The sequence below is a fragment of the Durotheca rogersii genome (assembly GCF_024521655.1).
Source record: "Durotheca rogersii strain YMJ 92031201 chromosome Unknown GGS23scaffold_9, whole genome shotgun sequence".
NCBI classification, from domain to species: Eukaryota; Fungi; Ascomycota; class Sordariomycetes; order Xylariales; family Xylariaceae; genus Durotheca; species Durotheca rogersii.
In genome coordinates this window covers 185,818-213,496 of record NW_026251240.1, presented here as the reverse complement: position 1 = coordinate 213,496, position 27,679 = coordinate 185,818, and the positions used below count along the sequence as shown (strand labels likewise).

Genomic DNA, 27,679 nt, shown 5'->3' with positions numbered 1-27,679 from the left:
AGCCCAGATTCCTCACCAGCAAGATATGATAGTTGGGACGTAACCCAGTACATAACATGCCCAATGCATCGAAGATTATTGTAAAGCTAAGTTGGTTCATAACTCATACACCGTGATACAGCCATCCAGCCACCGTGTGTTCACACCGGAATTTCCAGTTCTCTTCTGTGGCGGGCGTGTCTCAGCAGTTCGCCTTCTGATGGGTCGGGCCTGCTCGGGCAGATCTCCCTGAAACGGCAGACATGTATATGAGTAGTTATAGGTAGTTTACGCTCTCATATTCTATTAATCTGCGTGTGTGGCTGGCAAAGCCTGTCCAATGCAGAAAAAGTAATCCCACCCTAGGCTTCTCAGAATATGCACCTGGATCATATATTTAAAGTAAAGAGGGGTGGTTGGGTATTACTGTGGTCGATATATGAGAGTTATTGTGCCCAGGGATAGTGGAATGTCTCTTGATATTTAAGCCATGGCGTCCGCCCTAGGGCGGTTCCGACAGGGATTTGAAGCTCTCTACTAGCTGACCCTCTTTCCCCTCTCCCAGATCTCCGAGGCACTCAGCTAATCCAAGAGCTGCTTCGACCTGCCTACATAATCGATCTAACTGTACTGATGTTGTGTACGCACCCTACCTCATCATACGTCGTTAAGTTGCTAACGTAACCCACCCGTCTGTCGACGTGTCGACGGAAACACATAGATGTGCCTAAGACTTCTTAGTTGTCTCCGGTATCACCGCCGTAAACTCACATCGCCGTCGATTTATTTTCTCGTCCCCCTAAAACTCCATCGTTCCCTTCATACGCTCCGAGGGACTCGGCGCTACGCATGAGCCTACTCCGTCAGATTCACTCTAATAAGCAACCTATTGCTACATCTACTGTATCTCACTGCCATGGCAACCCATCTGGCGGCGGATTGGCGTACGGACAGCACGGCGTTGACAGAGACTAATGCCATGCTAATCTACATCCCCGTGGGCGTCTTCCTGGTCATCTGTCCCTTGGTCGTCGGAACTCGAATCTGGTCGCGGGTAGTTAACGGGGGAAGGCTTGGTATAGATGACTATACTATCCTTGTGTCACTTGTGAGTGATTGAAGATGGCTGGGTAGGGATAAGAGATAACGAACCGTACGTGATTTTGAAGACGGATACTAATATTACGGATACTAGGCCTTTGCACTGGCATCGGACGGGATAATGCTCGCCGCATGTCGTTACGGTTATGGCAGACACGTTATAAGTCTGTCCACATCGGACAGATTTGAGGCGTTCAAAGTACGTTCACGGACATGTGGATGCCCCCCCCCCCCCGGCTCCTCAGTGTCCTCTCGTGTATAGACTCAAGTTGCCAACAAGGTCTCACAAGTCATAGTATTTCTACCTATGCCAGGTCACCTACAAAGCGTGCATCAACTTAACGAAAGCATCCATCCTACTACTGTACCTCAGGATATTTAGCGGCGTATTGTGGTTTAGGTGGATGTGCCGTTTCGTACTTACGTGCGTTATTATGTACTGCATCGCATCGGTAACGGCAACAATATTCCAGTGTACGCCGATCACCAAGGCGTTCGACAAGTCGATCGAGGGGTCCTGCATAGATAACGGCCATTTCTGGTACGCCAATGCTGGCTTCTCTATCACGACCGACGTTCTTATCCTCATCCTCCCGATACCTCTAGTCTACGTGTTGCGAATCCCCAACGTTCAAAAAGTAGCTTTGATAATGGTATTCGCTCTGGGCGTCTTGTACGGCTCCGGTTCCTCTCCCAGGTCACCAACGTCTGTTGCTTTCGTAATCTCACTGACGTTATTCCTTAGTGTTGTCATCACCTCGTGCCTTAGGGTCACGACGATTGATATCCAAGCTACCACACCAGACCAGACCTACGACGTAGCCTCGACCATGTGGACGGTCATCGAAATGAACGTAGCAATCGTATGCGCCTGCCTTCCGCAGATCCGACCTCTGATTGTTAAGATGTTCCCGAAATTGATGCCCACCTATCGTTCCGGCTCACATGAGCAGTCATACGAGGGGGCCAGAAAGCAGGTAACCCATGGCTGCACTGCTTTGGCGCAGTCAACGCACATGGAAGACGATGAGAGAGCCTTTCCAAGGTTCGATGGAGGGAGAAGGGGGCATGCCGACTGTGTCGACAATAAAGAGGTTAGGGCTATACGGAATAGCATAAGTTGGCCGAATATTCGCAAGGGTGGTACTAGTTCCGAGGAACATATGCTGCAAGACGACTTGGCACTCCGAATCCACAAGACAGTGCAATATAGTGTTGAGTATTCGGCGGAGAAGGAGGTAACATCAAGATGAATGGAAAATTTAACCCAGCACAGACCTTGGGAGAGCAGGAAAGACGGCATCTTCCACCGTAGCTGCTATAACTTCTCCGGGGACACAGACACGAAACAACCGCAGTATTAGTACTCCGGACGTGACAACTGGGACGAATGGGACGAATGGGTTGCGCGAGAGAGATCCCACCAGAAGAAATGAAAATAACCTTTGAGGGTGGCGGTCCTATACAGGGTTATTTTAAAAACACCACAACGAGGTGTGGACAGCGAGGCGATTCCATCTGGTCCGGGTATATCTAGAGGTTGACCTAGTTGGTGTGGGGGAGGAACGGAACTATCCAATCTAGATCATCACTCCGTCGGTGCGTCTGGAAAGCGATTTGCGGTCCAGGGGGACTCGTGATGCCCAGTCCGCTATGGACGGCTGTGACGAATGTCGTAATATTAGTAGCGTATTACCAAATCCGCGAGAGGATAGGCGCTAGAATTGCTACACGCGTAACATAGCCAGCGACGACGACTGACCGTTGTCCTCCCCTTCCCCTGCTTCCCGAGCCTTTCGAGCACGCTAGCAGGATTCACGGGAGGGGAGAAACATGAGTCGGCGGGTGGGTCATAGGCGTTCCCGGACGAAGAAACTGATTGATTCCCGATTTGAATTCGACCGACGGTATCATTCAACTGAGAAGCGGCCGGACTATGATAACGGAAATTGTTGCAGCTTTGTGCATTCGCGTCCAGCAAAATGGACTGTCTCAGAATATTACCCATCTGGAGCACCCGCGGCCAGTTCCCACTCGTATGTATCGCAAAGTGACAGAGCATGTAAGAAGAAGAAAAAAAGGAGAAAAATTATATGGCTGCCACACGTAACGCTCGAACGTCTTGTCAGGGGCTTCAAGCACTCGCACGATGTCGAAGGGCGTCGTTACCTGCAGGTTGAATGAGTACGGAAGTGCGACGGCAATCTGGTAAAGTGAGCGTACGACGTCCACAGGTCTATATATACTTATATATACATTAAAAAGTGTGGCATATCGATCCCCTTTACCAGCAGTGCACTCTCGCTTTTCCATCGACTTTCGCTGTGCCATGCGACGTAGGACCACACATGCACAAATGATTTAAGCGTCGAGTCGATATTGATGGCATGGGGCCAAGGAGACGAAGGCCCAGAAGGAGTAAACGGACACATAAAGACGACGTCTCATACCACACCGGCAGGACTAATTACGCAGCCTAGTATGAGTATGGTGTCGCCTACCAAGGGGAGAGGTGCGTCTATGGTAGATTTACGTGGGGATTTAGAGAGGGGGGAGTGGCATGGAGTAGTAGGCATGGATGTACAGACGCAGGAGAAGCTCGCCGCAGCTAAAAGCCGACCAAAGGAGCCAATAGCAAACGAATGCAGATCGATCTCGAGGATCGTCCAACGGCGGGGGGGGCAGACGAGGACCCTCTAACCACTTGGCGGGACCATACTGAATCCGACAGACGATGATCTGAGGTTGAGGCTGAGACGGGGGACAGGGGCCGAGGCTAGCGAATGAATACGAAGAACGGATTGGAGCCCTACGAACGATTTGGCATCGACTGGCCGACAAGCGTTCCGAATTAAAATGATGACAAAGACGCGTGAGGCCTCACCCCTCCACTCCCACCCCCTTTTTTTTTTTCTTCACGCCTCTATCCACAGAGAAGTGGGTTGTCAGCTGGACATGCCCGGCTTGAGGATGGCGTTTAACGTGGCTTTGACGCTGGTGCCGGTGGAGGCCCAAGAAAGGGTTCATTACCCGTCTGCGCAAATGGCGTTGTCCCGTTGAGGCGTACCGGGGTCCAGACTCCCATGTAAGCTTTACGGGAAATAGGCCTGCTCCCCCGGTTCCTCTAGTGCTAATCTGGGAACACGATCCGGAACGGACCCGTGGCCGTCGGTGGACGTTTACGAACGGACCCCGTCGTCTCCTTCACCTGGGCTCTAGATCGGTTACTCACCACCGGATAACGCCTACGAAGTAGGTAAGTAGGTAATGGCAGGTCCGGGGGGGGGGGGGGGGCTGGATAAACAATTCATCGAGGGTGATCGGTCCAATTATAGACACGAGATGTTCAACCACCCCCCCCCCCCCCTCCCCCCATTTGGCGCTTACGTGCCCGAGTGTTTGACCAGAGAAAGCCAAGATTTTAGATAGCATCGCGTTTGGACGGGAACTTCGTGGCCAATGGGTAGGATTTCGGACCGGTGGTAATGCCATGTTGCCCATGCAATAGCGGGCGACTAGAGCGTTAGAAAGTGGCCTCCCAAGTCAGGCCGCGCCGTGGCGGGTTTCGTATATACCTACACACTGATGCTACCGCGTATCCACCTCTAGTCGCCCCCACCCGTGTCGTGTTCGGGGCCGCTCTCACGCCTTTCTCTTCCTCGCGCTTCCTACGATCAAGGGCTACGCAGAGGCAGTATCCAAGCCGGCTAACATGCGATGGCACCGAGTCGATTCCCGGAGCGGCAAAGCGACCCCGGAGGAAACGCGTGGGGGGGCGAAGAGCATCTCGGGCCCCTCCTATCCCACGACGCCTACGCGGCAGACCTGTCGCGCTGCAGCCGCCAGAAACGACAGCCAACAACCCAGATCCTTTTCATCGTGCACGCTACTAACAGATGAGAGGGTCCGGAATAATAGAAGGAAAAAAACCGCCCCCAAACGTTTGCGGTTCCAGACTGTCGGGTCAGCCCTACATCTGACTTTGCAGCAGCACAACACAGCCAGCATGGCGTGGCAGTTCGTTCCTCGCCAAGACTTGCCCAGTAGGCGCGTCACAGGTTGGAGCCGAGCCACGCATACACGCGCGCGCACACGCACACGGACTACGCGATGTTCTGTGTGGGAGTGCGCGTCACCCTGAACAAGCTTACACGCGAAGAGGGCTGGCCGCCACGGGTAACCTGGGAAGTCGACTAAAAAAAAAAGAAGGTCGGCTATGCGAGTAATTCGTAACGCTGCCGCGGCGCGTCTAAGACCCCGTATAGTCTTAGACGCCCATCCTGGGGAGGCTTTGGATTCCCGACCCAGACTCCCCGGGTACCTATAGCCTATTTCCGCTTGTCGCCTAGTCTTTTCTGGACCTCTCTGCTCGCGACGTCCTCGACGTCGTTGCCGTGCACCGCACCGGGCCGATCCCATCAGTTCCACACGAGGTCTTATGCATGTCACCTGGTCAGCGAACGAACCTACCCCCGGTGTACGTTGGCCGGGCTTGCCTCAGAGGAAAGTTTTCTATGGAACTAACGCTCCAAACAGGGCAATTGATCTCGGTATGATGCAGCAAGTTGCCTATCTCGTGGGGATATATGTCCGCCGTGGACTTGTCGATATGCCCACGAGTGTCTGGAGCTAGGAACCACCCCGTGCTCGAGACAGACAGCGAAACTCCGTGCCCGCCATTCTAGGAGAGGGTTCCATGAGACGAGCCTCCGTATTCGATAGACATCTTTTATAAGTATCGAGAGCATCGGTTTCCTCTCATCGAGCTGCCCGCCCCGAAACCTCTCTCATCCCCTCCTGACCAGAGACTGTTGTTATACACCCCAACCCCCATCATCCGGGAGCTGCCGACGGTCTAACGCGATGCCTCAGTTCATCTACGTCGAGCTCCCCAGCTTCCGGGCCAAGGGCGACAACGGGCAGGCTCTGCGCCTTACCTACGCGCAGCTGGGGCTCGTGGGCGCCCTGTACCAATTCGCGCGCCGCGGCCTGCGCGCGAACGACCGGGTCGACTTGTCGGCCTCGCTTCTCTTTGCGGACGGCGAGGCCGACATCTGGACCGCGGCGGCCGGCGCTGTCGAGGGCGTCCAGCACCCGCACGCCGAGGAGAACATGCTGCTCTCGTACTTCCAGACCTTTGACTCGCCGGGCGCGTACCCCATCGTCGACGCGATCCTGCTCCGCCGCGGCGAGCCGTGCAGCGACTGCGCCGGATTCTTCACGCTGGGGGGGAAGCAGCTGCAGCCGCACGACGGCACCCCGGCGTTCCGCGCCAAGTTCACCGCCCGGTCTGATCGTTCTTACACCCCCGTCTTCTACCTGTCGCGGGGGCTCGACGCCGCGCAGCGGACCGCCCTGTGGACCCAACTGGCGCGTATGAGAGCCGACGAGCCCGGAATCATCGTGGCGTCCCGTCCCGATGCCCCAGTCGGCCAAGCGTACTATCTCATCCCGGACTCGCCTTGGTACGCGATCAACGGCCAGGAGCGGATGACGGACGCGCAGATCGCGGAGGCCATCGCGGGCCAGGGCCTGCTTCCGACTTACTGGATCGGGAGGTGATCAAAGTCTCGACGGACGCATTCGGCAAACGGGATGGAGCGGGGAAATGCGCGGCATAGGCCCACTCGCAAAAGCCTTGCCCGTATAATCACCACCACACCGATCAGTTGCGACCTCAAAAGATATTAAGAGCTCTGTTTTTTTCACCAGCGGAATGTAGCTAGGCGTCGGATCGTTATAGCGGTTCAAATGCCGCAGGCAATTTTCGAGATGGGCAGGTTCCCATCCGAGCACAACGGGGGAAAACAGGAGACAAAAGTGATCTTTCTAAAAATTGGCGACGATAAAATTTCTAGCGGGGGGTTTTGGGGGGGTTTTATTTCGGTATTCTCCTTTCGATATCCGTTGTAATAATATTTCTTTCGTCTGTATCACCACAATCGGCTCCCTAGGCCACCGATAGCACGAGAGTGAAGCAGGACGTTACCGGCTACTTTCGGGGTTTCCCCTTTCGTTATCATACTTGTACGCGTATGAAATATGTATACAACGAGCCACACAGGTACTCACTATTAAAATAACTCGATTTTCTGATGGACTCTGGGGAATAGGGCCTCGTGACGGATCCCCAGAAAGCCGAACGTCGTCGTGCAGCGTTTGATAACTATCAACGCCCTCTATCTTGATCTTGCGACACATCTTATCTCCCAAGAATGAAAAGGGGGTTGAGGAAAAAGTGGGGTTATGTAAACGAATGTTAACTGATATACAGATCGCCGATGACGGAAAAGGCTCTCGCCTCCATGCTATATCGTTCTCAGGTAGCGTGATCCCCTATCTCGGAGATCTCAACAGCCCATTTAGCGAGGGAAGATTCAGTCCGCCACCATATATACTAAGTGTGTATGCGTACCCCCACCCTACGCCGTCTGTGCGCCCTGCCTTGCCAGGCTCCGCTGTCTCTTTCTAGTTCCTAGTCTACGTAAATGCGCCGTCTCTCAATCCCAATTTCGCCGTCCGATACCGTGCCAGCCGAAGCGGTTGACTCCGCTAGAGATCCCGGGGCGGCGCTAGTGTCGCTGCCGCGGTCGCTGGCGACGTCTTCCTCACGGGACGCCACAATGTCGTCCTTGTTGGCCTGCTCTAGCACTTGGTTTTGTTCTTCTTCCTCGTCGTCGTCTCCCTTTCCCGTCTCCCACATCCGTTGTAAAGCTGTCGCCTTCTCGTCGTCACGCACCACAACATCGAATTCGAATGGTGCCGGTTTAGCGATGAGCAATGGTGTGTAGTCGTTCCAATGCACTGGCACCTCGCTGCCGTCCGGGCGGCGTTTCTTTCGGAGGTTGAAGGCCCATACTATGCCGCCCATGGAGAGGAACAAGTCCTGTTCCACGATTGGTACACCTTGGCACGTGCGACGGCCGAAGCCGAATTGGCTAAAGCCGTTAAGATTTGGATATATACTTAGGGGCTCTTTGTACGTGGGATATTTCGGATTCACCCAGCGGTCTGGATTGAATGTCTCGGCATCCGGGTAGGTGGTCTCATTTCGAGTAATAGCCCTGCGGTCTGGTTAGCTCCTCTGTGATATATAACAATTTTGAGGCTGACATTCGGAGTTTCCCGACTTACCACTCTAGCGCGTGGATGGTCGCACCCCCCGGGATGAAGTAACCGTTATACACATCGTCTTTCTCTGTGGCGTGTGGGATCCCTTGTCAATATGGTCAGCATCCGTACGTTCTAGGAGCGCTGGGCACACAAGGCCCCCTGATTTACGGCTCCATTCCGTTTCACTCGACAAACTCTTACCTGTCGGAACTGGTGGACGCCACCGGACGACCTCCTTGACAGCAGCACGGAGTAGCGGCAGCTTCTCGCGGTCCTTCCATTCGGGGCATCTCCCCTCGCAGACAGTGTCTACTTCGTGCTGCAGCTTCTTCTGCCAGTCAGGGTAGTGTAGCATGGCGAGAATAAAGCTCTGAATCGGGCTCCCGATGGTTAACGCCCCCGCAATGGCCATCTGGCCGACGACATTGGTAGCGTCTTCCACGGTGCCCCATTTGCCTCCGTTTTCCGGCCTGCTTAGTGTGCTGATAAACGAGCGCACAAAGCTAGGCTCTGCATCTCCCTCGTCGATACGATCGTGTACGGACCTCACACTACTCCTAAAAAGGCCAGCTTCGAGCCTGTGCCGTGCATTTTCCTTCTGCTTCCACGGGCTTAGGAAAGTAGGGATGTGCATGAGCCAGGATATAACGTTAGGGAGAGCGCCGGACGGAGAGATGGTCTCGAGTAGGCCGAGAGTGGTAACTCTTAGAAGCTGGGCAGGATGGGGGGTACCCCATGAAAGGCGAGACACCGTGCGCGATGTGAATTGCTCGACGTATTCTCGATACTGAGACGCGTCCCGAGAGAGTAGATAGAGGAAACGATCCCTCTCCTTCGATGGATAACCATGTAACAGGGCGTTTGCCGAGAGGCTCATGAGCTGCTGGCACAGCTTCCTTTGGTGTTTCCATATCTCTAGACGATGCATCAGCGAGCGTGGACATGTGTTTTACCATACCGTGCTCACCCACCGTTACGGCCCATGAGTGCGAGATAGTGACCGCTTGTCCGATTGTCCGGGAGGTTAGGAATCTGGGGCCGGTCCGAGTAGTTGGCTGCTCGTCGCGAAAGCAAATCTTGCGCGATGCGTTCTGACGATATCCAGACATGGACCGTGCCAAACATCTCCGTCTGGTAAATTGGGCCATACTCCTTGCTCCATTCGTAAAACTTCAGCCACGTCGCCTCCGCCGGGACATCGTGCACACGACCAACCAGAGGGTAAGCTGGAGTCAGTCAGGGACACCGCCTCTATACTCTCTTGGAAACGAAATGTCCACAGCGTAGGGAGGGGAAGGGAGGAGGGAAAGGGGGAGGGACAGAGAACTAACACTTCGGACCCGGCAGTGGTCGAGAGCCGGGTGGTAGCTTGTATCTGTGATGCACCCTGATAATTATATATATCAACGGGAGAAAAGCTACTAGCCATAATCTGGAAGCCATTGCCTCCGTGTTCAGCGTTAACCAGAGTAAAGGAGGATAATTGAACAGAGAGGAAGAATAGCAGGCCTCGAGGCTAAGGGGAGTAGGCTTTACCTGCTCCTCACCCAGGTAATGGCCTTATAAAGAAGGGGGTTCACCGATCAACTTTAGAGGGTCAGCCACCACTCGATGCTACTCAAGCCCATCTTTACCAGGGTGGGACCATAACTCCAATTCACACATGGGCTGACCGGCACCGCCATTCTCAATGAGATTGCCGGAGGCATGGCCTATAATAACTTGATCTGGGCAGGTTTGGTGGCATAAGGTCCGATGGACACCTCCCCCCCCTCCCCCCTTTCCCCCCCGGGGGCGCTAGATGCAGTCAATAGATGGGACTCATCTCTTGGCCTGGCCGCCGAGGGATGAGAGGACAGTAGTTAGAAAGGACATCTACCCCCCCTTCGTAGCTGGCATGATTCTTAGACTTCTACGCGAGCTCAGCTCGACCTACAGGTGCAAGCAAGCTGAAGACCGCGCCCGTCAATGGTAAGCCGAGAAAAATTGGGCTCTGCTCATTCGGGGAGGATTTTCTTCTAAAGCACCTTAAGTCGAGAGGTATAGAGTTTAGAGGTGCATTCGTGGGAGGGAGGGAAAGGCGGCCGAGAATGTTGAGATCTGACTCGTCGTTAGCTTCCGGCCTGAGTTGTGCCAAAGCTGTGCCAATGCAACCACGAAGAAGCGAGAGGTGGATAGGAGCATACCAAGCACGGTGGAAAGTTTGACTCCCACTTGTCGGTGTACACACGCACTCGAGAGCTTCACGCCCCCCGATGTCACCCTACATCGGTATGGTACATGATCTCATTTGCAGACTACCACTACGTGTGGACTTTCGGGGCAACTGGCAACTGGCAACTACTTTGGTGGCGCCCCGTCCTGAGAAGAAGTAAGTCCGGAGATGCGCTAAGCTCCGGACGGCAGCGGACGAACAGTGCCTAGACCAACGACGCCGACGTCGCCTGAAGCCACGGCAAGGATCGCCAGTGTTGACCTCGCCGGGGTGGAAAGGCTGACAAGTTAGTGGCAAGATATAGGTAAGTCCGTCTGTGCATGAAATCAGCAGGGATGGGTCCGTACGCGGATACGTAGATACACACATGTGCATTGGAGGTAGGTAGACGCAGGGAGCGGCTAAGCGTGCTGTGGGCAGGTATGTGGTTGCGGGACGGACGGGTGTAAGACGGTGCTTATTTGTCGGCGAGGGTGCGCGACTCCTCTGACCACATGGGGGCCCGGCGCTGTGTTGGGGGTTTGTCGTAACCGCGGCATCAACGAACGAACGACGGCACCCATGCTGTGCGAACGGAGGCATGTGGCGGCACGACTAAATGCTGCCGTGGCCGACATCACCATGCGGGAACCCTTGAGTTCGACGGAGTCGCATGGCCATCATCTATCGCGCTTATCGCTGCTGCAGGAATCGGCGGATGAGGTCTATGATTCGTCGTTGCCGCAAAGCCTGGTAAGGATCGGAACCTCCCCCCGCCCGGCTCCCTAGGACTAAGGTAGCACTGTCGACAAGTGGGTAGGCAGATCTACAGCTTATCCGGTGTCGAGTCCGGCCGGTGGAGAAGGCGAACGAGGCGGCTGCGGCGGCGGCCGGATACTGGGCAGGTATCTGTGCAGAGGTCGTCGCGCCGTCGGGGCCTACGTAGAAATAAGGTGCCGCCGTGCCGTGATGCAATTTCGAAGTACGCTCGATATGGATATGGATATCTCTTACCAGACTCTCGGGTCGGGACGAGAGAGCGAGACCAGCGCGGAACGGGGCGTGGGTTACATAACTCAGAAGGGGAACTAGACGAGGGGCGAACTCGGAGAAGCTTGCTGTGTAACACCTTCCTACCTAGGTAGGTACCTAGGTACCTCTAAGGCAGTGGTAGGTGGTACGGTACATATCGCGGAGCGTAAGGCTTGGTGGTGGTGACTTGAGGTGGGTACCTGAGCTTAACCAGGAACCCCCCCCACCGGCCGGCTCACATAGCATGAGGTAAGCTGGTGTGCACATACCTATATTCCCGCCCTCCTTAACTTCCTTGGTATCTAGATATTGCAGTAATAAGTCGCTAAGCGAAAAAGGCCGTCAAGATGCCAGATGCTGTCGATTACACGGGGCGGACACCCGGGCAGGTAAGGTGTCTATGAGTACCTAGGTAGGTAGGTGCCTAGGTACCAGGCGTCTGTCTTTGCCGTAACTGGCCTGGAGGTACCCACCCACCCACCTACCTCTTCCTGGCCTCAGTACTTTCTATCCGTCATAGAAACCGTCAGACAGACGCCTACGCGCATACCTTAGGTACTTCTACACATAGGTCTAGGTAGGTATGACGCATTCTCTCCGTTCTTCACTTCGCTTACACGAGGTATACCTACACACATGCCTGCCGGACCTAAGCTCGGATTGGGCGGAGGGACGTCGCCACACGCTTCCAGCGCACGAAGCCAGGCAGCCAGCCAGATACATACCAAGGTAGGTACCGCTTTACAGAGGATCTATTTTTGCGTTGCATACACCTACCTAACCTAACTACCTCCTCATATATCTACCAGCATAATACCTGCCTAGGTACCTACCTACGCCCAGGGCGTCCTAAGCGATGAAGGATTGCAGCAGATCCTTGCTCGCGCTCGACCGCCCGACTTGCACTTCATCTGCAGTTGGAAACCTTCTACTACGTAAGTACACGAGCCTCGCATGGCCCGGGGTCTCGTGTCGAGCGGCGCGGTATGATACATCTCAGTCGGCCGTCTCGTCATTGGCCGAACTCTCTGGTTCGAGAAAGGGCGGCCGCTGCACTGGTGCGAATCCAGTCCGTCAGTATGAGTAGGCTGTCGGACATGCCCGCATGTACCACGTATGTGCATACCTACCCTAGTAGGTACATAGGATTCCCGCGCCTCGAACCCCGGAGAAAATACGCCACCAGGAGAAATCCCCACGGCATTCCAGACTCCCCCCCCTTCCCCCCCGCCGCCTCCTACCTACGTATTTATCGGATTCTCATCGGCCAAGGATGACCTCGATCCGTATCTGGTCGTCGATGACCGTGCTGCGAATTGTCCTTGTCAGCATAAGCAGCGGAAGGCCCATGCGGCTGCTTTCTGCCTCCCTCCTCTCTAGTCGTGCTCGTCGAGGTCTCCTCCTCTCCCAACATCTAGACGCGCCACGCCGTCTTTTCGGGCCCGAGAACCACCCAAGGAGCTGCAGATGACGGCACCCTAACCTGACCGAATCTCTTAGCCTCCTCACCCGAAAGTGTAAGGTAGAGACGGTGGGTTCCTTTACCCGAAGTCTATGTTGTGGCCCTCTGCTACGCATGGTTACATACATGGATTTCGTATCGGAGACAGGTCGGCTCTGCATGACAAGGAGGGAGGGCGTGTTCTTTGGCATAGCGTGACACGGATTGCTCGGCGGGTGATGCGTTGGTGATGCGCTCCCATCGCAACGGTCTGTATCACTGGAGTCCCCCACGATCCAAGCTCCGAGGAATAAATTTATCTTCGACCGTGCTTTGCAACCCGTGCAGTGGTTGTCGTGCCGCCAGCTCCCATCATGTCCGTGGCCATTGACGTGGGCCCGGTTGCGAGTTTGCCCCGACGTGTCGCCCCTCGTGTTAGTGTTCTCCTTGACTATATGCCCCTCGAAGACGCCGTCCGGATCTCGCCCTGGCTTGGCATTCTTGGCTCGATTCTGTCGAGGAGATTAGACCAGGCACAAGCGACGCCGGGCGCAAACCACGCCTATAGTCAATGTTACCTGGTTAATTCATCATTTGATAAAACCTAGCCAACCTTCCTTGTTGGGGCCGTTCGTTCGCCTTACTCGCTCGCTGCTTGCTGCGTCGATGCGAACCGCATCGCTAATCAGGACCCGACGAGCCGTACATGCATACGGCAGCAGACGCATCTTTTTCTGCTTTCCATACGATTTCTTTTACGGCCGCAACCTCGGGAACCGAGGTGTCGTTGACCTCTTTTCCGTCATCCGTCAAGACGGCGTGCCGAATCGCGCATAGATATAGGTAGTGCAGAACGGCCCAGCCCCCCCCCTCCCCCCCAGTTTAGTCGAGGCGATAGCGATTTGCGGTCTTCCCCAGCGGTAACGAAGATGGGTTCGTTGGCCATAAGCTGTTTCCATTGGTGACCGGGCGACCAACAGCTGTGGTTCGGGGATTCGCATGGACGGGATCCCCGAGGATTCGAGCGAAGTTGCTTTTTATCAAGCAACAACACTCCAGCGAGGCTGCCGAAAGAGTCAGGGAATTTTCGTCGGCATCTTGGCGAGCGGCGGATCAGCTCATCCCCTGGCCGATGCCTGTCAGAAAACCACCGCGGGCACGAGTGCGGACATGCTGTTGAACATACCTACACGCTCAACTCCCCTCCTTCTCGCCCTACTCTGATGCTAACCCACTCGTCCTCGGTCTCGACTGCTTCGAGAAACAGTAGGAGGATAGCTGTATGTCCCTCTCGGCACGAAGCATCGCCGGATGCCACGAGACTTTGTTGAGATACCCCTCAGGCAGCCCGTAGGTAAGTTAGGTATAGGTACATACCTATGTCAGCGGATCCATGCGCCCACCGTAGCTCGAGCAGATGGATCGAATAAGCCGCGTAAGGCTCGATGCGTTAAGGATTCAATTCAACGGCAACCCAACTACTACCTAAGCTGCGTATATATATATATATATATATATATCGAACCGCCCACAAGTAGGTAGGTCCTTCAGATATTTATATGGGCTCCACCACCGCAACGCCGCACACTTGTCAGGCGCCTTTGTGTCAGGTTTGCCGTCCATGGTGTTATGCGTGGTGTTGTGTGATATTTATTCAACACGGACTTAATATGATATGACAAGACGCTGCAGTTAATATGGTATGCACAAGGTAGATAGTCTGATCGACAAGTAGCACAAATAGGTAGTTTCGTGATAACACGGACGATGGTCTGGCCGGCGATGTGGCGGTCCTGCACACTTAGTTGCTCTGCGACCCCCTCCCCTCCCGCTGGAACCTCTCTAGGCCTGCGCGAAGTCCGTCCGATGGCAGCGAGAATCTGTGACGTATCGACGCGAGTGTAAAATATACTAGGTGGGTAACCCGCAGACGCCGTGCCAGGAATCTAGAATCCCGGCACGCTGTGACTAAACCTACCTTACGTACCTACAACCCGACGAAACCACACGCGATGACCAGAGTCGGGTTTAGAACTTCAACATAAGCTTGCTTGGGCTTCGATGCTATCGTATATGGTGGAAGGTTCAGAGAATGTAGCTAGCGAAATATCGCATTCCTAGCAACCCGCTCTCCAGCGTTCGTTAACTCATCACAATATCCGCAATCCATGCGTCGAGATGGACACCACAACTTGCCACTAAACCGGTTCCTTCGCACCAGCGGTCCATGTCCTCTCGACGGCGACCCTCCGCGATGCCTGCTTTCTTTTCTCCTTACCTCCCCAAATCAAAAAGAATATTCCTCCACATGCAAATAAATCCCTTGTGCGCCAGTGCCTTTGTGTACGGCTCTTTCGTCGCTGAGCTTCGCGACGCAGGTTCTAACTTCAGCAACTAGCGACTGCCCACCGCATACCGCCACTCCCGTTTCGCCCCCGGTAGCCTCAACGGCAATTCTGATAAAGCGCGCAATGTCGGGTCGCGCCGCCGAGTGGTGGATGTGGGAGTCGGAACCGATGGGGGAGAGGGGTTGGCGTGACGCGCTCATCAAGGGTTGAACGGCCCCGCCGATCCCGCCAACGCTTTCCGAGGACTTGATCTCTTCCTCGATCCCTGCCTTCTCACGACTTATTCCAGACCCCCGGGAAGAGGTGCCCGATATATCGGTCATCGTATCGAGCTGTCCATTGCCGGTAACGGCGATGCGGACGATCAATTCAATGCCTGCCGACTTGGCTCTCCCAATAGCCTCGTGCAAACGCTCGTGATAGAACGCAATTTCTTCCCCCTGTCGAGCTGCCAGCAGAAAATCGACTCGTTTAATGCAGGATGCCGAGTGGGGGTCTAGAACACTCTCTAGTATAGGAACGGTAAAAGAAGCGCCGGTCGATGCTGCGATGAGTACTAGCGTCTCGAAAGCCGTCCACTGGGGCGGGTTGCCGTAGGGCCCCAGCACAAATGCCCTCAGTGTCTGCCTCCTTCCCAACTCCTCCTGCTTGCGCACGAACGTGTTGAGCCGTTTTGAAAACCCCGAATGGGAACGCACCACTAGTTGGATGCTATTGCAGATACAGGTGTCCGGCATCTGGTGTGAGGAAGCGATCGTGTACGGGTGCACTTCGAATGGCCCCACTCGCGGCAGCCACAGGTATAGGTGCTGGCCTGTCTTCCATTTGAAGTGGACATCCTTAATCGTCAACACTGTCATAGAATCGCCCATCGCGGACAGCTGCGTCTGGTGGCCGATTCGCTGCACACCCTTGCATCCCGAGTCGCCCAAACGCAACTTGACGTTCTGCCAGAACAGGAGAGCTAGACGACAAGCACGGTCGAAACAGAGCGCGGCGATGGCAAACCAAACATTATATTTAGCGTTCCTGGGAACGTGGGTGTAGATAACGCAGAGGAAGGCGACGGCGGCCAGAATGTGCTGGATGACAAAAAGTTCGTATGCCATGGACCGGAAGGGCTTGAAGGAGGTGACGGTCATCCATAATAGAATCCCCCAAGCCCCGAATCCGTATTTAACCATGGGCATCATCTCCATTTCGATCTCGACCCCATCCCATAGAAGCCAGGAGGCGTAGAAGTGAAAGCCGTGGACGGTAGCGGTAACGAACAAGGTGCGAGCTACCCATCGGTGTAGCCAGTTCAGCCTCTCGTAGCTTGTGCCAGTGATGAATGCGATGACGTTAGTTCTCGAGGCCAGCAAATAGAGTAGCGGGACCTGTGTGACGGAGACCCAGGCATTGCGATATCCGATGCGTTCGTAGTGGTCTGCGCCGGACACTATGGCATCTTTGACCATCATGTAAACAATGACGGCCCAGTACACGAGGAGAACCAGAATACGTCCCATGGGCGGGGGTGTCATCCAGGACAAGCCTCGGATCGGGATGTAAAGCTGGGGGTAGCTCACCTCCCGACACACGGCAGTCGATGTCGCCCAAAGCTGCGCGAACCATCTTGTGGGCTTGGTGGGAAACTGGACCGAGCTGGTCCGAATCCTTCGTAGCCTAGGCACAGGGGGAAAGTCAGCAGGGAGTGATCAGTACGTGGGTGTACAGACTAGATTTACCGAGACCAAGTCTGGACGAGATTCACCAGGCGGACGATAAGAAGCAGGGCGACAGCAGCGACAACGAAATACCAGAAACCTCGGGCGAGGCTCATATTTGTTGCCGAGACTCCTTTGGGGCTCATGGACATCTCCCCCATACCGCCCATACCGCCCATGCCGTCCATATCCATCTTTGCCGACTTCCTCCTCGAATCTAGCGCTTAGAAAGACGAGCCCGCATGAATTCGAGGGCCGCGATAGCAGTGGCCCGCGAGGCCTTAGCGAGTGGGAGATGGGACAGGAGCTTCGGTAAGGCGGTTCGAGGGAAATATGGACATCGCAAACTTGGCGGGCACTGGTGAGAGAACTTATGCTGAAGGGGCTGTACAGGAAACCTTGGCCGTCGAGTTCACCGACACGGGCAATGTCGACGAGCGATGCTCTAGATAAGAAGAGGTAGGCACTTGAGGCAGGGGGCCCTTCAATGTAGTAGAATCTGAGATCAGAGGAAGCAGGGTTGGGCGGGATGGGGATGTAAGTCGGGCGGGTAGAAGGTAGGTAGGTGGCAGGCCATTTTCATTGTCTCGAAGCAGCGGGGATGAAGGGATAAAGACTTCTTTCACCGATCGAGGCAAAGCAGGGCAGACCTAGGGGAAGTCTAGATTTGGTGGCGGTCCTTTATGGTATATATGGGAATGGGAAGTGCTTAGGCGCACCCTTTCACGACCTCTTCCTCTGCGGACGTCACGACCTTACATATAGCTACCAGGTACCTACACCTACCTCCTAGGCGAGTAGAGGTACCTAACCTAACCTAGGTACCCCACTCTCTCTACCTTAGGTACTTGCTGCTCTCAATAAATCACGAGTTCTTTAGGAGTACCTAAGGTATCTAACCGATGTACCTGCATGGCGCATCTACCCACCTAGGTACATACCTACCTTAGGTACCTAGGTACCCAAAATAGGTACGGGTAGAGGCAGGTTACGGGCAGCTCTGTCCCTCGCCATCAGGTAGGTACTCTCCTCCGCTCCATATAGGAGGTAGGTGGGTAGGTACCTAGGTAGGGTCTAGCCGGCCGGGCACTGCTTTGAGTACCTAAGGTGGGTGTTTACCTCTGGTGATCCCTAGCGAAGAGGTACTTGCCCGGGCTAGGCCGGTACCTCGGAGACAAAGTCACGTTCGTCAGGACGGTGTACACGTAGGTAGGGCGGGCAAGACGCTACCTGTCTTAGGTCTGCATCCAAATCCCGCTTCAATTTGCTCAAATAGCCTCAATGGAAAACGCCCGCCACTCAACCAACAGAAAGCCGAAGCTACCAGGGCGGGGCAGTGTGGCCCGGCCCTGCGTTTTGCAGGGAGGATTCCCTAGTTCCATCCCGTCTGGGGCCTGTCCCTGTACGAGCACGTTTAAGCAGGCCCCCATATCACGGCCAGCGAGGGGACATCGCCGAGCAGTGTCGATACGGGTGTGTAGGTGGGTATGTGTATAGAGCTGAGGGCTCTCCCACAATGCGTGCCTACACTATACAGGCAGGCCGTGCCCCGATGCAGGCCGTACCGCCCCTGAGAGCCCGTTGTACTCGTCGGCCAGCCATCTAAGGGACGCTGCCAGAGGCAACCCAAGCTCTCCCCATTCCTGTGTGCGCCTTTGAATGCTCCCCGGCCTCTACCAGACGCGCCTGCTTGCGTCTCCAGGCATGTGGGATGTCACCTCCTTTATCTTAGACAGGTGCTCCGGCGAGGAGGGTCAGGCGGGGCCTGCAAGGCACATAAGTTGGGGAACGGAGAGCAGGGAAGACCTTGGAGACTGGGATAGAGTCGTATAAACCAGTCGCAAACCCCTCCCCCTCTCTTCAGCCCGCCGTAGCTCCACGTCCCCGAGCAATTATAATCTAGAGACCGACTTTATAACGTCTCTCTTCCCCAAATCTCCCTGTGATGAATCCCGCTCCTTTGGTTCAGCATCCCGTCCTCCCGTGGATCATCCGTCTCTAACGTCCAGAGGTGCGTTTCCCGATCACCGTCCTCCCTCCCCCTAATTCCTAGGCAATGCTGCACCTGGCATTACACCGCCCCTTCGCTCTCTTCCAGGCTTTCTCCTGTCTCGCTCCCAAGTCTCGCTCCCAAGTCGTCCTCCTCCCGTCGAGCACTCGTTCGTCATTCTCTCCTGACAGACACCGTAGCGTTTCTCCTCAAGACCAGTCTAGTCGTAACTGATCTGATAGTGGCCAAATCGAGAACCAGGCAGAACCAATACGGCAACATGCCCTCCCTACTCTCTTTGGCCGCGTCCGCCCTGCTCCTGGCAAGAAGCCTTCACGCCCACTTTACCGTACAGCACCCGCCTATAATCGGGCCGTTCAACGCTGAGGAGGAGGACTCGGCCCCCTGCGGCGGACACTCTCCCGATCTTAACACTCTCCCGGCCAATGACTTCCATGTTGATGGTGATGCCATCGCCACCACCCTCACCCATTCCCAATCCACATGGCTTTACCGCGTCACGACTGATGCCACTGCGAGCGGCAATTGGACCCAGATATGGGGTATTGTCGACCAGCAGGGTGCCGGGGCCTTCTGTATCCCTCAAATCAGCGTCCCCCACTCGTTTATCGGCCAGAAGGTCATCCTCAGCATTGTTTCACACGCTACAGACGGTTTCCTATATCAAGTATGTTGCATTTTCTTTTCTCTATGGAAAAGGCGTCTGTAGGAGGATGGGTCTAGTTCGGTTGCTAATTGTACGTCCGATCGCCCCAGTGCTCCGCTCTCAATTTCGTCGAGGGAATTGCCACAGCGCCGAGCGATTGCAGAAATGGCAGCAACACTCAAGGCTCTTTCTCCAGCGACGCAGAGTTGACTGCTATGCTCGGCGATGGCCCTGTGGGATCTTCTGCCTCTCCGAGCGGATCTTCGCCGACCGATGTACCTAGCGGTGGTACCACAACAAAGCCTGGTGGTTCTGAGGGCCGCGGAGTCGTATTCACGGTTGGCCTGATGGCTGTTCTAGGCTCTGTGTTGGCCGTTTGAGACATTCAGACGACAATGTCTCGACTAGCGCTTAGTCTCGTTTTGTTTGTCGTCCCAACGCATTGTTATATGTCGTTGCGACTGGGGAAATTTGTCCGAGACATTCTACTAGTCTGTAGAGCCCCGGGGACGGTTTATTTGCGTGGTCCTAGGCTATATAGGTAGATACCCCTCGAGTGAATTGTGATCGTCTCGGCTTGTAGGTCGCGTTGGCTATTGTGTCAGATGTCAATCTAATGATCCGATGCGTCCGTAGCCAAGGCTGGCCCCCCGACCTAAGGGGAAGATAGAAGGAGGCGGGAGGGTTAGTGTCACGACACGCGGAATTTCTGCCGTGCGGATATACCCAGCATCCATTTCTAAGACCAACACCAAGTATATGAAAACTCCTCGATGAGCGAGACAAGAGAGTCTTCCGAGGACGAGAACGAGATCGAGCAGCGTTAACCAGGGAATAATTGACCGCAAAAGCAGCCATAAACAAGTGCACTCGTATTCCAATCAATGTTGTTAAAGGGGTATCTCATCCAAACTCCTATCTTATGCAATGACGCTACAGGTGCATTTTGTCCATGTCGGTGGATAGGGTCTTCCCGTCATGGTCTAGCCGTGGGTTCTGTTTCAGGGATGAACGCCTCTTGCATCCCCCCAAACTTGCCGTGCTTGATTGGGCACCAGTGCCGTCATCTTGATTGGATTGCAATTGAGGGGTCTCCTCCTCCACCTCCTCGATGACATTGCCTTGTTCGCTCCAATCATCGAGGTCGGATATTTCTACCACCTCGTCTTCCTCCTGTCTAGCGGCACCAACTATAGTGTTGCCACCTGGTAGTCGTACATCTCTGGCGTCTAGAGTCTCTGCGATGTCGAGGAGTAGCACCTCCATGGGGCAAATATACGCGACCTGCTTACGTTCACTCCAGGCTAGAACGTGTCCGCAAAGACGGCCATAGGGCCGATCGATGACCCACGCCCCAGAGTCTCCGGGCACCCCCAGGGAACTTCGAGAGCGAGCATACACCTTAGGTGGCTCACCACTGCCTGAAAAAGGCACCCACTGGGAAAGGGTTGGGCATTTGGCGCTGACCTGATACGTGTGGCTCGGCGATGTTCGACCATATATCTTGACTGATGTCAGGACAGGTAGAATCCGACCAGTCTAGTTAGTAGAAAATCAGCATCACGAACCAATGCCGTGCGTAGTAGGATCGGAGGCCGGTGTTTCAAACTGGTATTGGAGCACAAACCTGTAATCCGCTAGTTCGTGCCATGCACTGAACCTCCAGGCCTGGCAGGTATCTCGCCGGAACGACCTCTGTAGGTTGGATATCCCCCAGCGAGACTATGGAGTGAACACCCCCGGTTGTAGCACGGGGAATGGCGTTATCCGCGGGAAGTCTCCTATCTTGAAACTGGAACAAGGCCCAGTCAATCTCGTGTACAAGACCGTCTTCGCAGCGCCTGCGTATCCCAGACGAGGCGTAAACTTCCCCTAACCTGTAGGTGTCGAGGTGGTCCTAACTGAAAGTTAACTTCCTCTAGTCTCGCGAAAGGAATATGTGGCCTTGGGAGGGATGGGTTGTGGGTACAGTTAAGGATGGACGGGTTGGACTGGACATCGACTTACTTCATCCATCGTTTCTTCCGAGGGGTAAAAGCCGTCGGGCACATCATCAAGCGCGGGCTGAGTAACTACGTATCCTACATAAAATCTGTTTAGCTCCGGGTCTATGAAGCGGAAGAGACGTTATTCGTGACTGAGGTAACAACAGCTACGGCCAGTCACAACACGTCGGGACCCTAATTCAAACTGCTCGGGGTAGGGTGCGTACTTGGGAGGGAAACCCTACATACCGTCTCCGCAGCCCGGTTCTATACCGGGGATATCCCCTGGCTCTGTAAATTCTTCTTCCTCGTCACTTCCTTCTTCATCGCTGGTAATATCCGTTAGGGAGGGTTCCGACTCAGTGTCCGAAAATTCGCAAGCGAATTCTTCGCCACTGTCTTCAGTAAAAGATTCCGCTTCGTGTAGGTGGGAAATGTGCCCCGCCGCGGCACTACTTCGATGTGGCACGTTGATCCCCCTAGTCTCCTCGGCCGGGTTTGGATGGGAGGCTTGGTAGACCTTTTCCGGGTTGTCCAGCATGTGATGAACGGTCATTCCGTATGGTTTGTCATCGACAATTATTAAACCCCCGAAACTCACGGGCGGGAGGTGTTGGTCACCTATCCAAGCGCCAATGCTAGCCCCATTCTGCGGTCGCTCCTGGAAGCCGGGATTGGCGGCTGCGTGATCGCTCTCGCTCTCGTCATCGTGATCTTCGGTGGGGTCGGAATGCTGGCCCTTGGCCATACTCCTTACTGACTCCTTCCGGGAACGCAAGACGGACCCACGACAAACCTTGAGGGAAAACCCCGTCGTACCATCAAAGAAAACGCCAAGCTTCTTCTTTAATATGGCCCGAACAGTGCTAACAGAGGTGCAAACAACCAGTACAGTGGGTGTAGTCTTCTGAGGTGACTCGCCGATCGACTCAAGCGAGATCTCGACAGATTCCGGGTTCTTTCGATAGAAGTGCCGCAAGGCCATATTGATCTGCGGCATCAGGGTGTTGTTCCACTGCTCAACCACTTCGGTAGACAGCGATACTTGGGGATAGAGTCGCATTTTCGGCCGAGAACCCCCCCCACGCGTAGACGATGCTTCCGCCACCACCCCGGACACTGCTTCATCAGTACCAAAACATTTGAGGTATAGAAAGGAGCCACTTTACCTTGTACGATTGACTCGTGGCTAGATCTAACCGGTACTAACTCGTTTGTCGCGGCCGACGGCGTGCTGGGTCGATGTGTAGTCGACATGCTTATCGATGAGCCAGCCAAAGGTTCCACCAAAGTCCCGAATCTTCCCTCACCCCCCGGGGAAAATCTATCTTGGTCATCGCCCAGTCGTTCGTCTAGGCCGCTTATACCGTCTAAAATACAGCATGCCTCCAAGTAACGACTGGTCCTGATCTGAACCTGGCTTAAGATCTCTTCGGTGGAACCAGGGTGTGCCAGCTCTTGGTCTACAGCATTCCAGCATGCTTGGACTGCTCTCATATACGGCGTGCCACATCGAATCGCCAATTGCTGGAGGACGGATTCTGATATGCTTGGGGAAGCCTGGCTCGGAACGAGGTTCTCGAGCTGTGTCCATAAGCCTATACAGACGAGCATCATTGCTAACGAATAGAGATCGAGTGTCCTAGTATCGTCGCTCGAGGTAATGGGTGATTGGCTGGTGGTGCGGGGGTCGAGCGGGTGCCGATGTAGCAGAAAAGTCGGCGAGTCCCCGCCAGAAGTAGGAGAGCTTTCCGGGAAAATGTCGAAGAACGACACAAGCGGCCTTCTGACATCTACCTCGCCGACAGGCATACCGGGGTCGTTGCCGATAGTGTTGCAAAAGGAGATTGCGGAAGCGCAAAGATTACCGTGGGTTATGCCTCGTGCGTGCATATCAAAGACGGTGTTCACTAGGTTGTGAGCGAGTCGAAACTTAGCTTCTAGAGTCGGTTCGAAGTCGGGCCGGACGAGGAGCTCCTTCAAGGTGCAGAGGCTTTCGAGGGGGTTCTGGGTGAGGTTCTCGAAGATCACGGGGTTGAATCCAGAAGGGAACTGGTAGATCAGGGCCAGCCTTGATTGCCTCATGTCCTCGTGGTAGCCCAGAAGAAGGGGGAGCCCAATCCAAGAGCCGGGGGATCTCTGTGAGGCCGTCTGAAGGCCAGCACTCAGCTTCTCGAAGCGAGACATGTCTGGCATGATTCCTGTCGCCGAGTATATCGGGTCGAAAGGTGCGAACTCGACCAGCAATGGCGACCAGGGCTGCGGCCCCTGTCGATGGGTTAACTCGACGTATGCTTGCTTTCCCATGAAGAAGATCTCTTGGGGTCTGTCCTGGGCCACCTCGGTTTCCGATATAGGCATTGTCTTCATAGACCTCAGGCTTGTCAAGGTCCCAAGGTCAATCTGCTGAGGTGTTTGTATTCTTGTCGAGCTGTAACGCCGCAGATCCTCGGCCGAGGCAGTCGACTTAGAAGATCTCGTCAATGCGGCTCTCGAGGTCATCGCTGCAGATGACCGTGTCCGGGAGAGGTCGCAGAGCGTGTCAATTGACGCGGTAAGATCCCTGACCAGATCCTCAAACCTCCCTTTGTCCCAGACAATCAAGGGCGCCTTTCTGTCAACAGATGACTTTTCCGAAGCCTTCCCACTCCCGACAGCCTGTCGAGAAGCGAGCCACAGCGGCTCGGCCTCGGCGAGAATGTCTTTGATAGTAGCCATTATACTACCCACGAGATCGCTCAAGCCCGCTCTCGATAGAGCCTCGTCAATCTCCGCAACCTGGTTTGGGTCGGACCACTCCAAACCCCAGCCGACTAATCGATCCTTTTGGATTCGCAACTTGCGATGCAACGCCTTGATCTCCGGGTCGTCGGGGCTCGGGGCAGACTCCTTGACAAAGTCGGAAGACTTCTTGGTATCATTGTAGAGCCTGCTGAGCCGGCGTTGGAAAGGCAGCTGAAAGCCGCCGCGGGAGATAAAGGACTCCATCGTGAGCGGCTATCGAAGCGAGCGTCTGCCTATTTTCCCAGGCACTTCCAGGTCAGATTTGAAATGCACCAGGGATCAACGCAAGGGGACGACAAGCCAAAGACCAAGAAGAAGGGAGCTCGAATATCTGGGTCTCACGAGCCTGTTTCTGCGGTGTGGATAGCGAGTACAGCGTTAGGCTAGATGCTCGGAGCGACTGGCATCTACCCTCCGCATGATATTAATAATAGTTGAACAAAAAGTAGGAGCGGCAGCCGTCTTCCCGCATTCACTAGTAGGTGAGAAGCGTGGACAACTTAAGAGGGCCACCGTCTATGTATTTGACAAGCTAGCCCCGCGGAAAGCGAGAGAGATGCTAAGGTGGCGTAGCAGGTACTAGGGAAAAGGCATCCACGAAGATGAAAACGGTAGGATGCACGCATGAGCGCATGTGGACCGCAGAGGCAGCTAGGCATGCGGGCTCGGGAGCGAGACGGCTGCGCTCGTGAAAATTTAACATGACCTATCGCGCGATAGACGAGGAGGGAATACCGCTGCCTTGAGCCCAGCGCGAAGAGAGGATGGACGTAATTTCGGTGCCTAGGAGCAGGTAGGGGCGGATCCACGAACGGGTATGGTATCGTGTAGCCCGCCTTGGACACCGACGAATACGGCGGTAGACTGCTGTCTCAGCAACTGACGGGCAATTGGAACTGTCGGCGCGAGACCCTGTTGCCTCCCCCCATCGACTTCCACGTGTGGGAGATATGTGAGATGCGCGTCGCCGAGGTGAGTATGAGGTCGGAAATGCTGCTGCCTGATGAGCGCAATAAGGGCATGTCATGGTTCAGGAAGAGACGACATCCTGATTGGGCGGAAGGATAATGGGCCAAGGACCTGGGGATGAGCATGACGCCAGGGTGCGGCTGATATGAAACCCAGGTCCGGGTTGCGCCCCGCGGCCGGAACTCGTAATATCGTTTCTCCGTGGCATACTGCGAGGAGTACCTAGTGCCAGAGGTATATTAGGTACCTACCTAGGTACACTGATGTATAAGCTGGCGGACGTCAATACGTCATATCTGCCACCCTTCTTACAAGTCATGTACCCAGCAACCCAGCGTCGATACATGAGCCTCGCCAACTCGGCATAAAATTGGATAGCGGATGTTGGCATTTGCACATTACAGGCAAGGCATGCCCTGAAGTACCTCTCCTACGTCCGCTACCCTAGGTACCTAGGTACCTACCTACCTCCCAAGCAGGCAGTAGACAACCTGCTAGCTCAATACATTCTAGTAGTAGTAGTAGTAGTAGTAGTAGTAGTAGTAGCAGTAGTAGTAGTAGTAGGTAGTCATACTCGACCCTCAAGTATTAACGCCCGTAGGGACCCCCCCTGAGGCTATCCTGTGACCTACTAGGCTACCTATCTAATACAGCAGCTCCCGGGCTCGGGTTCTCCGGAGCTATCTAGCATCTCTGCTCTCGTTTTGTTCATAGCGCGTTTTCATTCTGTATCCTCCCTCCTCCTTTTGGGGGCAGTTCCTAGTGTGTTTCCTCGTTTTGAGGTGTCTTGTGAAGTCTCCTCTCTCCTTCTCTTTGCCCGTTATAGGGCTCATTGTTTTCCCTTAATTAGTGCCTCGTAGGTACGTAAAGCACATAAGCGCAATAAAGAAAAGGTTCTTCGCACCTGTATCCACTGTCTAGGGAAATTAGGTATTGGTGTGAAGGCGCAGCACTGACGATATGCCAATTAGTCGGCCGGTGAGATGCGCCTAAGGTGAGAGACAGTCAATAGTTCCAGGGTGGCGAAGACAATAACAAGATACAGATAAGCCCGCCACTTGTAGATGCGTCGAAGCTCCCAGCTATCGGGATAGGCTTGCGGCCAGAACCAGGTCTACCCTATAATATACTCCGGAGTGAGAACCATCCGTCCTCGACTACGACGGCTGCGGCCGGAGTTGCGAGGGAATCTAAATAACCTTTGCACTTTACTAGCGGCGGTACCCAGTAGATGTCAGATCCGGTCCCGGCCGCTAGGCCTGTCTCATTGCGCTACGCTGACCGTTGTAGGTAGGCAGTCATGGTCATTACGGCTAATATAGCTGACGGATACCCCATGTGCCTAGTGGACCTAGAACTCCCAATAGACTGCTAGCTTAAAGCCGGCGGCTCAAGGATCCTAAGGCATACCAGTTGTTATAAAGAAATGCTGTTGTCATCGGGCCCTGTTGGCCCCGCTTGTGAAGCACGACAGCCACGATATCGCTTGCTAGACAAGAAAGACCCTGTCATGTAGCTCCACCAGTACACCTTCGCCACGGAAAGGTTGAGACTTGCGATTTCTACGACCCGAGTTTTCGAGGCTAGGAGGATATGCAGCCGTGAGCTGCCCAACACGTGGGACCCGTTTGGCTTATCGGGATAAATAAAATTGGCGCCAGAAGCCACAGGAACAACTGTTCATGTCACACTCGCTGCAGTTCAAGACAATCGTCCCTTTTCGCGCCTGGGGGAGGAGAGGGGGGTGGAAGGAGGAGGGGTTGGGGTTCGGGTTTGGGGTTATTAGTTGGCCTGCCATGCATTAGCGGTTTTTTCTTAGGTCTCGTGAAAAGATAGAGGAGAAATATTAATGGGGTCATACTGCTTATGCCGCAGATTTCACCTGCGCGAAATACTTTCTTAAGCGCCACGATTTTGCTTCTTACAATATCTGTTATTTGTGAGAAGTTAGCTATATCCAGGCGTGTCCGCAGATAATAGAACTTCGGTTGGCACCTACTTTTTACAACACCTTTTCGTATGTTGCATTTGGGTTTCAATAACCTCCCACGGCCGTACTAGACGCAGTAGACTATAAGTTCACCGAATATACATATTTACAACACTACTAACTCATCCGATACTAGACCGAGGTCGATGTCCCATCCCAACAGGAACTCGTCACATGGGTTTGCATGGGTAACATCTTGAAAAATAGGACCATCCTATTTATCGGGCAACGGCTCGAGCCGGATCAGGATCAATGGCTCTTCAGTATTATACTGCTGCCTGCTCCTGGATATGCAGGTGACACTTCTGGCAGTTGCCCCAATGGGATAGCCTCCCCCTGTAGGTCATCCCACTCGCTGTTTCATCTTTTCTCATAAT

The 27,679-nt window shown here is 54.4% G+C and overlaps 7 protein-coding genes across 7 annotated transcripts; 3 read left to right on the top strand and 4 right to left on the bottom strand.

The window, feature by feature from the left end:
- Positions 1 to 895: 895 nt before the first annotated feature.
- GGS23DRAFT_604921 (uncharacterized protein) lies at positions 896 to 2,333 on the top strand (the record flags this gene model as incomplete). Its single annotated transcript, XM_051519682.1, has 5 exons — positions 896 to 1,087; positions 1,175 to 1,279; positions 1,377 to 1,753; positions 1,826 to 2,057; positions 2,088 to 2,333. 5 exons carry the CDS (start codon positions 896 to 898, stop codon positions 2,331 to 2,333), a joined length of 1,152 nt encoding a protein of 383 aa, XP_051372017.1.
- Positions 2,334 to 4,729: 2,396 nt separating this feature from the next.
- GGS23DRAFT_526746 (uncharacterized protein) lies at positions 4,730 to 5,721 on the bottom strand. The gene has a single exon (XM_051514691.1). The coding sequence runs from the start codon at positions 5,497 to 5,499 to the stop codon at positions 4,879 to 4,881; it is 621 nt and encodes a 206-aa protein (XP_051372016.1). The 5' UTR covers positions 5,500 to 5,721; the 3' UTR covers positions 4,730 to 4,878.
- Positions 5,722 to 7,066, top strand: GGS23DRAFT_526942 (uncharacterized protein). The gene has a single exon (XM_051514692.1). The coding sequence runs from the start codon at positions 5,944 to 5,946 to the stop codon at positions 6,640 to 6,642; it is 699 nt and encodes a 232-aa protein (XP_051372015.1). The 5' UTR covers positions 5,722 to 5,943; the 3' UTR covers positions 6,643 to 7,066.
- A 489-nt stretch (positions 7,067 to 7,555) lies between these two features.
- On the bottom strand, positions 7,556 to 9,636 carry GGS23DRAFT_604919 (cytochrome P450; the record flags this gene model as incomplete). Its single annotated transcript, XM_051519681.1, has 5 exons — positions 7,556 to 8,144; positions 8,215 to 8,296; positions 8,395 to 9,108; positions 9,165 to 9,419; positions 9,525 to 9,636. The coding sequence occupies 5 exons, from the start codon at positions 9,634 to 9,636 to the stop codon at positions 7,556 to 7,558; spliced, it is 1,752 nt and encodes a 583-aa protein (XP_051372014.1).
- Positions 9,637 to 14,843: 5,207 nt separating this feature from the next.
- GGS23DRAFT_526643 (ferric reductase like transmembrane component-domain-containing protein) lies at positions 14,844 to 17,339 on the bottom strand. Its single transcript, XM_051514690.1, has 2 exons — positions 16,939 to 17,339; positions 14,844 to 16,876 (listed from the first exon to the last, which is right to left on the bottom strand). The coding sequence occupies exons 1-2, from the start codon at positions 17,109 to 17,111 to the stop codon at positions 15,148 to 15,150; spliced, it is 1,902 nt and encodes a 633-aa protein (XP_051372013.1). The 5' UTR covers positions 17,112 to 17,339; the 3' UTR covers positions 14,844 to 15,147.
- Positions 17,340 to 18,870: 1,531 nt separating this feature from the next.
- Positions 18,871 to 20,231, top strand: GGS23DRAFT_526547 (uncharacterized protein). Its single transcript, XM_051514688.1, has 3 exons — positions 18,871 to 18,928; positions 19,127 to 19,595; positions 19,685 to 20,231. The coding sequence occupies exons 2-3, from the start codon at positions 19,188 to 19,190 to the stop codon at positions 19,952 to 19,954; spliced, it is 678 nt and encodes a 225-aa protein (XP_051372012.1). The 5' UTR covers positions 18,871 to 18,928; positions 19,127 to 19,187; the 3' UTR covers positions 19,955 to 20,231.
- Positions 20,183 to 24,798, bottom strand: GGS23DRAFT_526594 (uncharacterized protein). Its single transcript, XM_051514689.1, has 5 exons — positions 22,729 to 24,798; positions 21,809 to 22,678; positions 21,582 to 21,655; positions 21,202 to 21,471; positions 20,183 to 21,113 (listed from the first exon to the last, which is right to left on the bottom strand). The coding sequence occupies exons 1-5, from the start codon at positions 24,545 to 24,547 to the stop codon at positions 20,508 to 20,510; spliced, it is 3,639 nt and encodes a 1,212-aa protein (XP_051372011.1). The 5' UTR covers positions 24,548 to 24,798; the 3' UTR covers positions 20,183 to 20,507.
- Positions 24,799 to 27,679: the final 2,881 nt, after the last annotated feature.

Bases quoted from the DNA above. Each gene is read 5' to 3' on its own strand.
- GGS23DRAFT_526746 (XM_051514691.1), bottom strand. From the start codon at position 5,499: ATGGGATCGGCCCGGTGCGGTGCACGGCAACGACGTCGAGGACGTCGC.
- GGS23DRAFT_526942 (XM_051514692.1), top strand. From the start codon at position 5,944: ATGCCTCAGTTCATCTACGTCGAGCTCCCCAGCTTCCGGGCCAAGGGC.
- GGS23DRAFT_526643 (XM_051514690.1), bottom strand. From the start codon at position 17,111: ATGGATATGGACGGCATGGGCGGTATGGGCGGTATGGGGGAGATGTCC. The intron at 16,877-16,938 runs GTAAATCTAGTC...CCCTGTGCCTAG, and splicing joins CTCGTCCAGACTTGGTCTCG to GCTACGAAGGATTCGGACCA.
- GGS23DRAFT_526547 (XM_051514688.1), top strand. From the start codon at position 19,188: ATGCCCTCCCTACTCTCTTTGGCCGCGTCCGCCCTGCTCCTGGCAAGA. The intron at 19,596-19,684 runs GTATGTTGCATT...CGATCGCCCCAG, and splicing joins CAGACGGTTTCCTATATCAA to TGCTCCGCTCTCAATTTCGT.
- GGS23DRAFT_526594 (XM_051514689.1), bottom strand. From the start codon at position 24,547: ATGGAGTCCTTTATCTCCCGCGGCGGCTTTCAGCTGCCTTTCCAACGC. The intron at 22,679-22,728 runs GTAAAGTGGCTC...CTGATGAAGCAG, and splicing joins CCACGAGTCAATCGTACAAG to TGTCCGGGGTGGTGGCGGAA. The intron at 21,656-21,808 runs GTATGTAGGGTT...GATTTTATGTAG, and splicing joins AGAACCGGGCTGCGGAGACG to GATACGTAGTTACTCAGCCC.